This window comes from Pagrus major, chromosome 18, assembly GCF_040436345.1.
Source record: "Pagrus major chromosome 18, Pma_NU_1.0".
NCBI classification, from domain to species: Eukaryota; Metazoa; Chordata; class Actinopteri; order Spariformes; family Sparidae; genus Pagrus; species Pagrus major.
In genome coordinates, this window is record NC_133232.1 from 9,336,827 (window position 1) to 9,351,860 (window position 15,034).

The window sequence follows — 15,034 nt, forward strand, 5'->3', positions numbered from 1 at the left end:
CTTAACACTTAGGTTTACAAAAAAACACACCTTGTATTCATGCATTTTTTCCCCCAGTGTACAGGAGTGAAAACAAGAAGGTGAGATAATTATGATTTCATTTATTAACAAATAAAAGGATCCCAGTTTAATAACCAACTCAAATTTCACTGCATCTCAAATTATAAATGTCATTTTCCAAATGAACTTGCTTTAACCTGGAGGAACAAAAACAAATGACAGAACTTCTCTGTGGAGCTGACGGTCCTCCTTCCTCGCCTCCTATGCGGGTTTGAGAGGTGCGACCTGGTTCATCCTCTTTATTAGTAACCTCTGTCTCTGCTCAGGAGCACTCAGGAGCCAGGATTGGAGCGTGCTCTCCTCCTTCATCCTCCCCAGACTCTCCCAGGTCCGAGCCCGCAGTGAGGGAGGCCTCTTCTTCTGCAGTGCTGCCTCTTGGACCTGCTCCGGCCCCGAGCTGGACGACTCCACCACCTGGGCCTGCCGGTGCCTCCTGGACTTGGACGCCTCCTGGCAGCTTCCATAGCTCTTCTGCTTGATGGAGGCCAGGAGCCGGGCCCTGCTGCTGGACTCTTTCTCAGCTCGATCCTCCTCATCATCTTCATCACTGGAGTTCCTGTCTTTGTTCTCCTGTGAGAAAATCTTCTGCTGCCAGGTGATGAACTCTGACATGCACTTCTCCAAGCTGGTGGTTAAGTCTCGACGGATCATGGTGACCTCGGAGCCAACCTCCACCGTGGCCTCCTTCATCTTCTCGTAGCAGCTCTGGATGTTACTCACCTCCTCCAGGACGTCTGCAGTCATGAGCTCTTGGATGGCTGTGGTCCTCCCAAGAAACTCAGCACACACAGGCTCTCTCTTTGGTTTCCTCTGCTTCTGGAAGGTGAGGAAATGTGGCATGGCGGTGTAGTGTATGGCTTTGTTTGTGACAAGCTTCTGATATACGTAAACAACATCCTGATGTCCAGCATCCACAGAGTCTTTGAGAAACTTCTGAACCTGATCCCAGTCCCTCAGAGCGAGTCTGATATTCACAGGTGGAACAGCAGGTTGTATGTGGTAAAAACCAAACATCAGATACAAGCCGCCTACTCTGATCTGGTAGCTGTATGGAGGCAGGAAGTACTTTACAGCTGTGGCCAATGCTATTCTGAGGAATCTCTTCATTTCAGCCACATGGATGATTCCTAAAAACACATCCGAGAGGCCCATCTCCCTCCAAATGGCTGAAAACTGCTCATACCTGACTGAGTCAGTCTGCTGGAAACGAGCCAGTAGTTCCTCCACATCTTCAGTCAGAGGACTGTAGAAGAATTCAGAGTAAACAGGCGGCACACGAGGCATCTCCTCTACGAAATAAACACCTCAGATAACAGTCAAAGTGTTTGTCAGTCGTCTGAAGGAGCTTTGAACGCGTTCAAGGCAGGTGAGGCTCGTCATTGGCTAATTGGAAAATAACCACGCCCACAACAGGTGGAAGGAGCGATTAACCGATCAAACTCTGCAGAAGTAAAATGAAAATGTTGAAATATGCAATCAAGACGAGTTCATTTAATTGCCACAATAGCTGGAGTTGTATTTCTCTGTGCACCACTGGAACAAACGGACACGAGGTTTTTTACACAAAGATAGAAATATTTTAACATTTGCTGAATTAACAAGAAGGGCCAAATAGTTAAGAATTTGTTGTAGACAGCATTTCACAAAATTATAAATATTTTCCCTAACAACTTACAAAATTGAGCGTTTTCTCAAGGGAGTCTGGGGACTTCATGAGCATCAAAGAAGTTGCCTATAGGCCCATTTACTGTTCACTGTATTTGTGAAATGATGTCTTCTTTCTTAAACACAGTCAGCTGTAACAGTGTGTTCAAACAGCTGCTTTATGTTGACAGCTAAGACGCACTAATGACACAGAAGCAGACAAGCTGGTGCAACGCTGCCGTGACAAACTGACCATTTTTACTAGGAAAGAAACAACTGAATGTGTTGTATTTAATGCCGAATTTACAAGAAGCCACAAACAATTTAGAATTTGCGTTTCATAATGTTCATGAAGTATGTCCTAACTCAACAGCTCTCAAAATTGAGTGATTTTTAAGGGAGTCTGGTGACTTTGTCCACGTCAACAAAGAGAAGCAATACTTATATCTAACAATCGCCGAATTAACAAGGAGTCCCAAATAGCTAAGACTTTGTTGAAACAGCGTTTCACAAAGTTGTTATGTTTCTCTTAACTCAACAACTTACAAAACTGAGCGATTTTTTAAGGGGGACTGGGGATTTCACAAGCGACAAAAAAGTTGCCTATAGGCCTGTTTACTGCATTTGTAGAATTTGATATTAATAAATTGTTGTCTTCTTTCATAAATGAGTGTAAATGGTGAAATCAGTTGTAACAGTGTTTTAACAGCTGCTAAATGTGTACAGGTTAGACACACTTTAGACACAGAAGCAGACAGGCTGGTACAGCGATGCCGAGACAAACTGACAAAACTGACCGTTCTTTCAGGGGAGTCTGGTGACTTTCTCCACTTCGACATAACATTCGCCGAATTATCAAGGAGGCCCAATTTGTTGTAAACAGCGTTTCACAAAATTATAAAGTTTCTCTTAGAAGCTCCTAACTTACAAAACTGAGTGATTTCTCAAGGAGTCTGGGAACTTTCTCCACGTCGGCAAAGAAATGGCCTATATCAGTTACTGATACCTGCCATTTCAAATTTGATGTTCAAAAAACAGAAGGTATTTTATCTATTCAGATTAAAATGTTATAGGAAACACAGGGGTCACATGTCGCTGTAAAGACTTTTATTAAGACTTAACAAAATGGGACACCTGTTTGGTCTTTCATTTCCTGAAACATGCAGCTGACAAAACTTAATTCAAGAATTAAAATCCTTTTGCTTGAATTTAAACCAACACAGGGACTGAAAAATAAATACTTCTCTAGCATTGCATCTTTGCAGCTGATTGAAAGTAAAGGGACAATTTAAGGATGTATGAATGACGTGTGACATCCTAATACTCAGACACAAGAAACATTAAGGACAATTCTCTAAAAATGTATCTTCAAGTTACTTTGCAAAAGCAATATGTTTTCAAAACTACTATCATTAGAGCTAATCTGTGGTTGTATCTAAATGAAAATGAAAGGTCCCACAAAATGGCTTTCATGTCAAAAGGGTCATGATTTCAAGGATTTAGTTAAAACTTTATTGAACAGAGGTTTGCGGAATCAAAAATCTATGATCGCATTTTATTACAGAATTGTACAGATGTAAACTTGGCATATAATGATAAAACAATACAGCCAATAACACCATGTAACAGTAGAGAAAAGGCATGTTTCCATTCTCTGGACCTTCCATTAAAAAACATTAAGTGGCTTCAGTTTTCTTCTTTTAACTGTGGCCTTAAAAAGGTCACAAGTCAAAACGAAGTAAAAAACCTTTTGCAGAGCAACAAAAAGTTAATTTGAGCAGAACTGTCCTTTGAATATTCTCTCTTCTGTACTTCAAAACACAAATGAATGACAGAGGATCAAAGGGGAACTTTTGGTTTCATGTTAAAATGAAAGGCCAGACCGAAAAAAAGTGAAACTGAACATAAAAAAGTGAAAAGCTTATGATTTCTTGGCGATGTCTCAGCCACACAGACATCAGTGTATTCTATGTTCCCTCCTCCTCACGTGCCCCTGACTACCAGCCTCCTTTGCCTCCTTTCTTCTTCTTCTGTGGTGCCTTCTTGCGCGTGGCCCCCGAGGCTGCAGGTTTCTGCTGTCGAGGCGGGACCACGTTGCTGGCTGGAGCTGTAGATGAGCCGGAGGCAGACCCTGGTCTAGGGGAGGTAGGGGGGCTGCTGGCCGTCTTACTGGCATCACTGGAACAGAGGAAGAGCCAAAAATCAGACATGAGAGATCAATCTCAAGGAAATGACTCTTTTACTGTAACTTTTAAAACAAGTTGAAATGCGATGTTTGGAAAACCTTGTACCATCTGTGCCCTGCAAGTGGTTAAAAGGAATTAGGGCTGCAACTAACGATTGCATTAATTGTTGACTAATCTGTTGATTATTTTCTCGATTAATTGCTTAGTTGTTTGGTCCATAAAATGTCAGAAAATGGTGAAAAATGTGCATCAGTGTTTCCCAAAGCACAAGAGGACGTCCTCTAACGTCTTGTTTTGTCCACAACCCAAAGATATTCAGGTTACTGTTATAGAAGAGGAGAGAAACCAGAAAATATTCACATTTAAGAAGCTGGAATCAGAATGTTGACTTTTTTCGTTTTCAGAAATGACTCAAAATGATTAATTGATTAGCAAAATACTTGGCCAATAATTTAATAGTTTACAACTCAGTAAATAACAATTGCAGCTCTAAAAGGAATAGTTTGAAATTTTTGGAAATATGTTTATCTGTTTTCTTGAAGAGATTTAGATGAGAGAGCCAATTCCCCTTTAGCTTCAGCCCCAAACATGAGGTTGGTATTGATCCTATTATCCAACTCAGAGCAAAAAAGCTAATTTCTCAAATTAACAACTAAGGCTAATTTTTTAAATATTTGTCCCTCAATATTAATACTGCAACTCAAAAAACATCAATTTATGGGGGAAAATACTGTTTGTTTTGCATATACATATATTTCCTTGTGATCTTTCTAAATTTCTAGCAAAAGTTATGATGAAGAGTCATCTGCAGCTAAGGTATGTTATATCAAAATGATAGAATCATCATTAAAAGCTAGGGGTGTCATGATTTTTCCAGCACATATGGCTACGTAATTGTTATATGATCACATCTGGATTTGTAAAGATCTGATCAGATCATTGGTTGTATGCCCTATGCCCATCATTTACAAATACTTCATTAAAAAGAGAAGGGTATTTTACAACAACAGCTTGACTTTATCTTGGTGGCTTTTTGCAATTTAGGGTTAGACAAGTTAACAAAAAAAGATTCCAGAGGTCAACAAAGATACCATCCTTCAGTGATCCAACAATAAAAGATAGAGGGTCAGTTTCTTAAATCTGTCCCAAGTAAACCCCCTTCTTTAAATAAAGGATCTCCGAAAAAGAAAATAAACCAAACATCTCTGTGCAACCCCTCATATAGGCAGGCCTCACTTTCCCAAATGTAGAAGCATTTCTGATAGTCCTAACATGTGGGTTTAAACTTTGGCTGAGACTGAGTGTATTTTTTATTTTGGCCTAAATAACACAGAAGCTGTTTCTCCTGCACAGCAGCTGGACAGCTCCACTGAGGATTCACTGGCAGGGAAACAAAAGGACAATCTCAGGGTGCTTTTTCCTCCATTAGTGGTGAAAATTACTACGGTTCAATTACAGGAAATTGCACCCAGACAGCTCTACTCGCAGGTGACGTGCATATGTGAGTCTGGAGTTTACTCACAGCTCAGCTGAAGCTCCTGCTGTTGCTCCCTGTGTGCCTTTTCCGATCTGCTCCTTCTTCTTGCCCTTCTTCTTGCCTCTGTAGTAAGAACGCTCCCTCATGGGCAGCCACCTCTCAGGGTCAGGCGTCGCTTTGGGGTCGCAGTTTTTGGGCAGTTTGCCTGAAAAGATGATCAGAAGGAAACATGAAAAGTAGCACTCAGCTTAGCATAGCTTAAGTAAAGATATGAGGTGAATCCGTGGTCAGAAGTTCAGTATCTACAGTGCCTATAAAAAATATTCACCCCCTTGGTTGTTTTCCCCTTTTATTACTTTTAGAAATTGAATCATGGTCAATATAATTTGTTTTCTTGACAAGAATTCAAGTGAAAACAGATTTCTACAAAGTAATGTCAATTAATTAAAAAATATATAATGTAAAATAATTGATTGATTGCATAAGTATTCACTCCCTTCTAGTCAGTATTTAGTAGATGCATCTCTGGTCGCAATCACAGCACTGAGGCTGTGTGGACAGGTCTCAATCAGGCTTGCACATCTGGACACTGCTATTTTACTCCATTCTTTGCAAAACTGCTGAAGCTCTGTCAGGTTGCACGGGGATCGGACATGAACAGTCCTTTTCAAGTCCAGCCACAAATTCTGTATTGGATCGAGGTCTGGGCTTTGACCCGGCCACTCCAGAACATCCACCTTGTTGTCTTTAAACCATTTATGTGTAGCTCTCGCTGTTTGCTTCGGGTCCCTGTCTTGCTGGAAAAGACACTTCTCCCAAGTTGTAGTTCTCTTGCAGACTGAATCAGGTTGTCCTCCAGGATTTCCCTATATTTTGGTGCATTCATTTTACCCTCTACCTTAACAAGCCTTCCAGGGCCTTCTGCCGAGAAGCATCCCCACAGCATGATGCTGCCACCACCATGCTTCACAGTGGGGATGGTGTGTTTGTGGTGATGTGCAGTGTTTGGTGTCCACCAAACATAGCGTCTAGTCTGATGGCCAAAAAGCCTTTGCCAGTTGACCTTGAAGTCTCCCACAGGCTTTTGGGTGAACTCTAGTTGAGATTTAATGCGCTTTCTTCAACAGTGGCTTTCTCTTTGCCACGCTCCCATGAAGCTTTGACTGGTGAAGAACCCGGGCAACAGTTGTTGTATGCAGAGTCTCTCCCAGCTCAGCTGCTGAAAGCTTTAAATCACTCGCAATCACTTATTTTACATTATATATTTCAATTAATTGACATTACTTTGTAGAAATCTGTTTTTACTTTGACATTGAAGAATTTTTTTGTAAATTCTTGTCAAAAACGGCAAATTATATTGACCATGATACCATGATTTATAAAAGCAATAAAACAGGAAAACATCCAAGGGGGTGAATACTATCTATAGGCACTGTAAATTAAACAGACCTTCTGAACAGTAATAATTTGTTTTAGGATGCGTTATTTTCCCCCAAAAAACCTATTTTGGAAACTATCCAACAAACAAGATCTGATTATTAATGGCTTGCCTTTCTTCTTCTTCCTCTTCTTTTTGATCTCGCCTTGGCTGTGAAGACAAATGTAAAAATTTTTGCATAAATAAGGTGATAATGTACCCTACCTCAATACATTCTCAACAAAAAATCCAAGTCGTTAAATTAAAAAAATGTTCTGAACATCATATAGCTGATATGGAAGACAGTGATGAGGGTTTACCCTTGTTCTTTGGGAAGGTTTTCTCCTGTGACCTTTGCAGCTTTTTTCCTGACATAGGTCGCTCCGTGAGAGTTCTCCAGCTCGTCCACGTCCACATTGAAGGCCATTGTGTCTGCAGACGGTAGGTGTTTGCTGAGGCTGGAGAGGAACGCTAAGGAAGTAGCGCATTTAAAATGTGCACCTTCATAACATCATCAAGAGGTCTAGCCTCGCTCGTCTGCCTGCAAGTTTTTTGTTCGTTGCAGCCTGAATATTTTTTGTTGGAGCAAAGTAACATCCGGCATAAGAGTCTGTATAGATAGTCCAAGCATACAGATATATTTTGTTTGTTTTAAATTTGGTCATATCCGCGGAATCAACAGGTTTCACTCGCTACCCCATGCCTGATCATTGGTTAGCCAACCAAGGGGGCATATAACTCTAGAAGTGCACGTAGAAAGTGGACTTGATAGGCCACATGAGTCAGAACCCTTAACATCCTACATGAAGTGGCAAGAAGGGTTATTAACAAGTTGTCACAAAATTTCCACATTCATTGAGTTATCCATCATCAATCGGAAAAAAACAAATATGTTCATATACCACATAAAAAAAATTCTCCCTTTTAGCTTAAATCACGTTTTTGCTCAAATTAAAAAAAAAAAAATGCCTAAAATGATAAAATCGAGTACCAAATTACTAATCATTTCGGCTCCATTCATTTCAGTAGATAAAAGGATACGATTTGGCTTTATCCGTGTCCACCAGAGAATACGCCGAGATAAGTTGTGCCAGTGTGTGGATGTCGTTGGTGTTTTGCCTGTTTCAAGAAAAGAATAACCCAGTCATTGTTGTGAAAGGAGGAAGGTTAAAGGTTGAGCATGCACTCATTGATGTGCTGTATAAATGTGTAAAAGAATAAATGTTTTGCCTTTAAAATGGCAAATTTTTCTTCTACTCTATAAGTCCCTCGTAATGATGTCTATCAAGCTGTTTAAGAACTTGAAAAACATTTGAGCTACTTGACTTCATGCAGACAAGAGTGAACAGAAAACAGAAACAGCAGCTGTTAGAAAACCTCTAAGGAGCACATTATGTGTTTTTATCCTCAAACACTCCACACATGTTAAACCTGAGAGTGTTTTTCAGGGCTGTAACTCACTTCCACAGCTGCTCCAGGTCACTAATGGCTTCTTTTTTCCGTCCGTACTTCAGTTTGAAATTGGCTGCTTCTCGTACGAGTGCCAAGTGTGCAGCAGATCCGGGCTGTGGAGAAGAAGGACAGACTGATTACACATTTAGATATCACTAACTACTCCATGTGTTGGCTTGTCTTGTCAGATGAAAGTATTACCGGCGATTAACTCAACTCCATCTTTGTTTTGACTTTTTTCCTTTGAAGCAGTAGAAGCTGTAATGCTTCTGCATTGCACTTCCTGCAGATTACCAATCAAATGCAGAGTGTTGTAGTTACAGAGTGAGTGCTCTGTTGGTGGCTATAGCCTGTTGGCTACCAAGCTCTTTTTCAGTTTTTTTTTGCATCACCAGAGAATTTCCCATAAAAAGGGACATAAAATGTTGAAAAGCTTTCACTGATTAAACATGGGAAGAAGTAGATTTTTGTGAGACCAAAACTAAATAGACACAAACCTGTTCAGACTGGTAGTGCTCAATAGCTTGTTTGAAAATGTCAATAGCGCTGTCAATGTCTTCTTCATGGGAGTACATCGTGACCAGAGCTGAAATCTGAGGAGGCAATGACACACTTGAGATGAATCGTTTGACAAAACTAAAAGAGTTCACACAGTTTCTGTAACCAACAATTCATTATTGAAAGTGTCAACTTTAGACAACAGTTCAGTTCAGTATCAGTTGTGGAAAACTCCAAGTTCAACACTGCTTTCATTCCAGACTCACCATCCCTGATTTGTGCTTGAACTCTTCAATGGACCTCAGGACATCACAAGCTTTTGTTACGTGACCTGAGGATGAAAAAAACAAAACAAAAGCTCTTTATCATTCAAGTCCCTCAAAACAAAGTATTATGACACAGATACAGCACATGTGTGACCCTGCAAAAATGCATACTGTTATTTTTATCAGTTAAAATCACTGGAAACAGAATCTTATTTCTGGGAAGGTAATAGTTGAGGAATCAAAATGTCATTCTTTCATTGTTTAAGCTGTTTCAAATGTTTAAGCTCTTCAATGATTATGTACAAAAAATTGACAGAAAATGATGAAACTACTGAGACAGTAAAAATGATTTCATTTGACACACAGTCATGTGTTTATTACAAGAAACTGGAACATTTTCAACCGATAATACATAAATGTACCCGTTCCTTGTAAATGAACCCTGTACCTTGCATTATGTAAAAACAGACCAGTACCTTGTACTAAATAGAGTTGTGCCATTGTTAATTTGATGCCAGATGCACTCTCTGGATGTTGGTCTGAGAATTGCTGGAAAACAAAAGAATCATCAGTTAGCGCGGTCTAAGAAAAAACACATCACACACTACTATCATACACATGTCACTTTTCACTATAGAAGAACTATATAATTTTATAGAATCATACTAAACAGATCAAATAAGCTTGATTACATATTAGATTTCATCCTTCTTTTTAAGAGATACAGACAGTCGGCACAGCAGTAAAATTAGCTCAAATTCGTGACTATAGTGAACAATTCAAAGGTGTGAAATGAGTCTGGGTTCCTGAGCAAAGTTGGGTTCTTACTCTACCCTCTGACTTTTACACAATCAGAAAGAAAAGGAGGGACATTTCGTCTGTTTTAAAGATAAGAGTCAGGTAGAAAACAAGCAGCAGTGTTTGTGATGTCTACCTGCAGCAGCTCTATGGCCCTGCTGTGCTGCTTCTCCCGGCACAACTGAGCAACCTGGATGAGGACCGGCCGCGGGTGACCCGGATTCTGAGACTGAAGACTGGATGACAGTTTTCTGCACTGGTCAGCCTGTTGGCAGTGAACAGCAATGTACCAACAAATCATGATTAGTAATGAAGTCAGCAGCCATGACTGTATCTTTTTCATCTGATTCATAACAGCTTTTTAGCTATCACTGTACCTGGTTAGTGTACATGGCCAGGAGGGCTTTGTTGAGGTCGATGGCCTGTAGCTGCTTCTTCGCCAGCTTGTATTCAACACCTTCAGCGTTTGTCAGTTTCACCTTTTTCTTTGAGTCAAACACGTTTTGGTCCTGTGAACACAGACGGAGCTTTAATGAAAACATCTGATGCAGTTGGAGTTTTGCATTTGACATCTTTTAGGCAGTAGTTTGGACATGGTGGTGCTCAGTTAGAAGCACAATGATACTTTTACGATGAGATTTTACTTGACAATTGTCAAACGCCTACCTTGTTTATTGTGATGATATTGTTGGCAGTCACAGCAAGCAGGCCCACATCTGATGGCCTGAATTAGGAGCATATTATGGATTATCTATTTCACAACAATGCTGTTGGCACAATAAAACTGTGCAATTTCTGGAAAGCCTTTGGAATGCCTGCTAAACTGTTAAAAGGTACATTCAAAACAGAATACAAAAACATTATCTCAAGCTGCTTTTGGGAGTGAATTTAATGTGATGAACCCTGGACTCACTTGAGCTTGATGACCTGGTTGTAGAGTTGCAGTGCCTCGTCTGTCCGACCTTGTAATTGCATGATGTACGCCATCTGAGAATGGATGACTGCCAGCTCTGACTCAATGTCCTCCTCAGTCACATCCTGAAAAGGAACAAACCATTAATGATAGTGATTATCCTTGGAAAAGTGGAAATGCAACAGCTGGGGGACACAAGGGAGTTAAAGCAAACATGGGCACTGTTGTATATTTACTAAAATTAAAAACACCTTAATAATTGCTACTAGATGAATCTGTAGTTTCTTCTCATGTTAATATTGTTCGCCTACTTTGGTGACACCTACAGTCAAAAAAAGATCAATTTTAAAAGCCCAATCTTTGTTCAGATTATTTCTGTGAATTTAAACTTTTGGATGCTGTTCACTAAGATTTAACAACAAAACTTTGACTTGAACACAGTCCAGACAATATTCACAACAAGATTAATGCTTTCCATAACTGTTTGTGACTTTACCAAACACATTTAGTCGTAAAATTGGGAAATTGTCAGAGGCCATACTCTATTAGCCACTTGTACTATACTATTATACTATTTCAGAATCTTTAAAGATCGATTTACAATAATATAATGTAGGGATGTCCCGATCAGGTTTTTATTTACCCCGATCCGAGTCTTTAATATTTAGTATCTGCCAATACCGAGTCCCGATCCGATACTTAGCCCTAACTTATATTTTCCTAGATTATACAGCTGCATTAAGAAAAAATTAACTGCGTCCAAGCTGTTCCTTAATAGGTTTTTTTTATTTTGTTGAAACAAAGTAAATACTTTCACATGGCTCTTTCTTATTCTGCATATGCTATTGCAACATTGATTTGTTTTTTGTTTTTTTACAAAAACAACCAAGTAAACAAAGTCAGTAACTAAACCCTGATCCTCAACCACGGCGATGGGCTGGTTATCCAGTTCCCTTCTCTGTAATATTTGTGGCCATGTCGCTGTCTCGAGGATATTTCTCTTTCCTTTTGAAAGTATCCGTGAGTGTTTGTTGCTTCAGTGCCTTTGCCTGTATTGCTTGAGTCAACTCGTTATATTCCTTTGAGTGTTTGTTTTTTATGTGCTGTATCAAATGTGTAGTATTAAATGCAGCTCTTTTGTTAGCCCCTCGCGACACAGTGGTATTGCAGATGTCACTGCTTTTGCTTTCTAATTTAAAATATGTCCACACTGCAGACGTTTTATCCACAGGGTTGCCAGAGTAACGTTGCGCACGTGTCTGCGTTCTGCCACAAACTGCGCTCCGTTTACAGCTGAGGTAAAAATAATCGGGCTCGGGTCCACGTTCAAAATTGCCGATCCCGATCAGTGAAATTTATTTTATTCCAAAATAAAAATCGATTTCGTTTAAAATATATGACACTTGATCAAAGATGCTTAAATGTTATAGAAAAAACAAAGTAACACTCACAGAATCATCAGCCAAAGAGACTCTGCAGAGCTCTGTGAAAGAACACAACCAGTTGGTGTCATATAAAGAATGAATATAGTGTGAAAAAACAAATTGATAGAGAAGGTAGAACAGAGTAGAACTGACCCTCTGCTTGTCGTAGTTTATTGAGGGCCTCTGTAAACTGTCCTTGGCCAATCAGAGCGCAGGCAGCATTGTAACACAGCTCATACGTGGACTCGGGAAGACCAAGATCTTCCTGCAAGAGAAAATACAATACAACATCTTAAGAAACATAAAACAAAAACACAGCAATTGGCCTTGTGACACTTCCTGGGATATTTACACAAACATATCCAGTACGAGCTTGGCTTCTTTCTAATTCATACTAGTTAAAAACATTAAAAAGAGTAGGTAAACATATAAAGCATAAAAGACAAACTACGGTCAACATCACAGGTATCAAAAAACTAAACATGTTAATTTTGTAGAGGAGTGCTTACCAATGGAGCATTCTCCCACTGACTCATAGAAGCCACCACAGCAGCAAGGTTGGTCTTCCTCTCCTCCTCGTACTCATCCTGGGAGTTCCTGATCAGATCTGTGTAGACGGACTTGCAGTCATCGTAGCGCTCCAGTCTGTACAACTAGACGATAAAAAGACAGACAGCTCCAGTCAGCAGAAGAATAATGTCAAACATCACAATATCACAGATATTATGGAGAAAATGTGTTTTTGTGAGATGCTCCAGAAAACAACTTCACAAATTAAAATCATGCAGTAATAATACAAGTTCCCTCATGGTCAGACGGCCTTACCACTTGACCGTAGAGCTCCTTTAGCTTGTCTGTTTGTTCAGCGGCACCTTCAATGGTCTTCAGGGCACTTTCCACTCTGTTCAGCCGGTACTCGCAGTACGCCTTCTCAAACACAACATCACTGAGAAATCAAAATAATTCTAATTAGGACAAAGTGCCAACTGCAAGGTGATTAACAAGTTATTTGTTACTTGCATATGTACAGCACAAAAATAACTATTTTAACAGTTATTTCAGCATCATACATGTGCCATTATTTCATGTGAAACAAGCCTGGAACTACCGTTTATTTTCATTGATTATATTTTGATTGAAAATTGTTCAAATTTGATAATATCAGAAAAAACGTCCCTGCTTTTCCTCCTATGGTAACAGACTATCAGCTGATTTGAAGTTTACACATACACTTTGTTGTTTTAAGTAAAATTCAAGCCATTTTTGTTTTGTTTATTTTGAGTTTGTATGCAAGTATCCATGCTATCTGCTTGTATCCATGTATGGCTTATATTATCTATTGCTTCATACTATAAAGCACTTTGAAATGGTTTTATAAAAGACTGTGCTCTAAAAATAAACTCACTTGAGTAATCACTAAAACATTTAGTCTGCATATAAATGGTCAAGATTGTCTTGTCTGTCCAGCAGTCCAAACACACAGATAGTAAACTCTAATATTTGAGAAGCATTTTCTATTAATTGATTATTCAAAACCTTTGCCAGTTAAATTTCAGTGTATCTACTGTCTCTACAGATGATTGTTCCAGTGCCAATATTAAGAACGCACATTATCAAGCAATAATCAACACATTTAAGAGTTGTAAACAAGAGAATAACCAAGACAAGTAGCTGATTACCTGCCGAGCAATTTTGAGTGGGTGTTCATGACATTCAGCGCCTCTTTGAAGGTGCCATTCTGAATAAGGCAAACAATTTTACAGTGAAGGGCCGTCACATCATCCCTGTTTTCGTGCAAAACTGCAACAGAAGATGAGACACACACATATAGCAAACACTTAATTAGTAATGCAGATTAAAGAACACAGTACTGACTGAAAACAGGAGAATTAAGCGTTTTCCAAAAGGGTGACAGCTGACTGAAAGCTGATTAGCTGCCCACCATGATAAGTTAGCTGTAATGCTAGGGACACGTCACTCATCAGGGCGCATTTTTGGGGCATAATATTATTTTAACTCTCCACATAAAACCTACATAAACCAGTTAGCTTTGTAGCTGCATCACTTCAGTATACTATAATGAGTGAATGTTTGGTACACGAAGCTAAGTCGGTGTTTGTGAGACCTGAGAATTAGGTGTCTAACTGCGGTTAGCATAGCCACATGCTAACAGCTGGTCATGCAGCTGGCCCTAGCTTAGCTAGTGAACTCCGCTAACTGGAGCCACGAGAAACGGGCCGGTCTGTCTACTGTCTGACCGCAGCTCCAGTTCCGTCTGAGGGTAACGATGGAAGATACGAATGCCTACTTTTAGTCAATGCTTTCAGCGCTCTTGTGAAGTCTCCATTCTGTCCGCAGCGGTTCACTTCGGTCCACAGCGAAGCCACCGAGACCCCCGCATTCGCCATCTTCGCTGAATGAGCTCTGACGGGACCGCGGAAGCAGAAGGTGAGCACATCCGGATTAACAAAATATGTATTAATAAATTAATTTAAAAAAAAATAAATGCACAAACTGACGATTACCGATATGCTACGACGTGTTTTGGGTGTTAATAAAAAACATTAGATATTGAAGATACACGCTAGCTTGAGGATTTCTTACTTGGCTGTGACGCAGCAAATGATGCCTTCACTGCCGAAGAGCAGCCGTAAAAGGCACAACCGTTGTGCTGCAGCAGTTAGTGTTGTTACTAGGGAAGTTTTCTACACATTAATGCAAATACCTCAAGACTAAATCCACTTTGAGACATTTGAAAAACATTTGAAAACCCTTGAATAAGTCACTGAAACTTGTTAATGATGTTTTCATGACTGAATATGTAAATTTGAGATAGCCCAGTTTTTTTTTTTAAATTTAAAGTCAGATTTCTTTATTTTAAGTATTTATTTTTTGATTT

At 39.6% G+C, this 15,034-nt stretch overlaps 2 protein-coding genes across 2 annotated transcripts; both read right to left on the reverse strand.

The window, feature by feature from the left end:
• Positions 1-81: 81 nt before the first annotated feature.
• Positions 82-1,390, reverse strand: LOC141013624 (snRNA-activating protein complex subunit 1-like). Its single transcript, XM_073487409.1, has one exon. It carries the CDS (start codon positions 1,342-1,344, stop codon positions 262-264), a length of 1,083 nt encoding a protein of 360 aa, XP_073343510.1. The 5' UTR covers positions 1,345-1,390; the 3' UTR covers positions 82-261.
• Positions 1,391-2,796: 1,406 nt separating this feature from the next.
• srp72 (signal recognition particle 72) lies at positions 2,797-14,577 on the reverse strand. Its single transcript, XM_073486830.1, has 19 exons — positions 14,444-14,577; positions 13,815-13,935; positions 12,961-13,081; positions 12,645-12,788; positions 12,289-12,400; positions 12,163-12,194; positions 10,712-10,836; positions 10,465-10,522; positions 10,176-10,307; positions 9,935-10,063; positions 9,477-9,549; positions 9,001-9,065; positions 8,734-8,829; positions 8,246-8,349; positions 7,826-7,903; positions 7,105-7,242; positions 6,918-6,955; positions 5,413-5,572; positions 2,797-3,882 (listed from the first exon to the last, which is right to left on the reverse strand). The coding sequence occupies exons 1-19, from the start codon at positions 14,541-14,543 to the stop codon at positions 3,702-3,704; spliced, it is 2,007 nt and encodes a 668-aa protein (XP_073342931.1). The 5' UTR covers positions 14,544-14,577; the 3' UTR covers positions 2,797-3,701.
• Between the last annotated feature and the right edge of the window lie 457 nt (positions 14,578-15,034).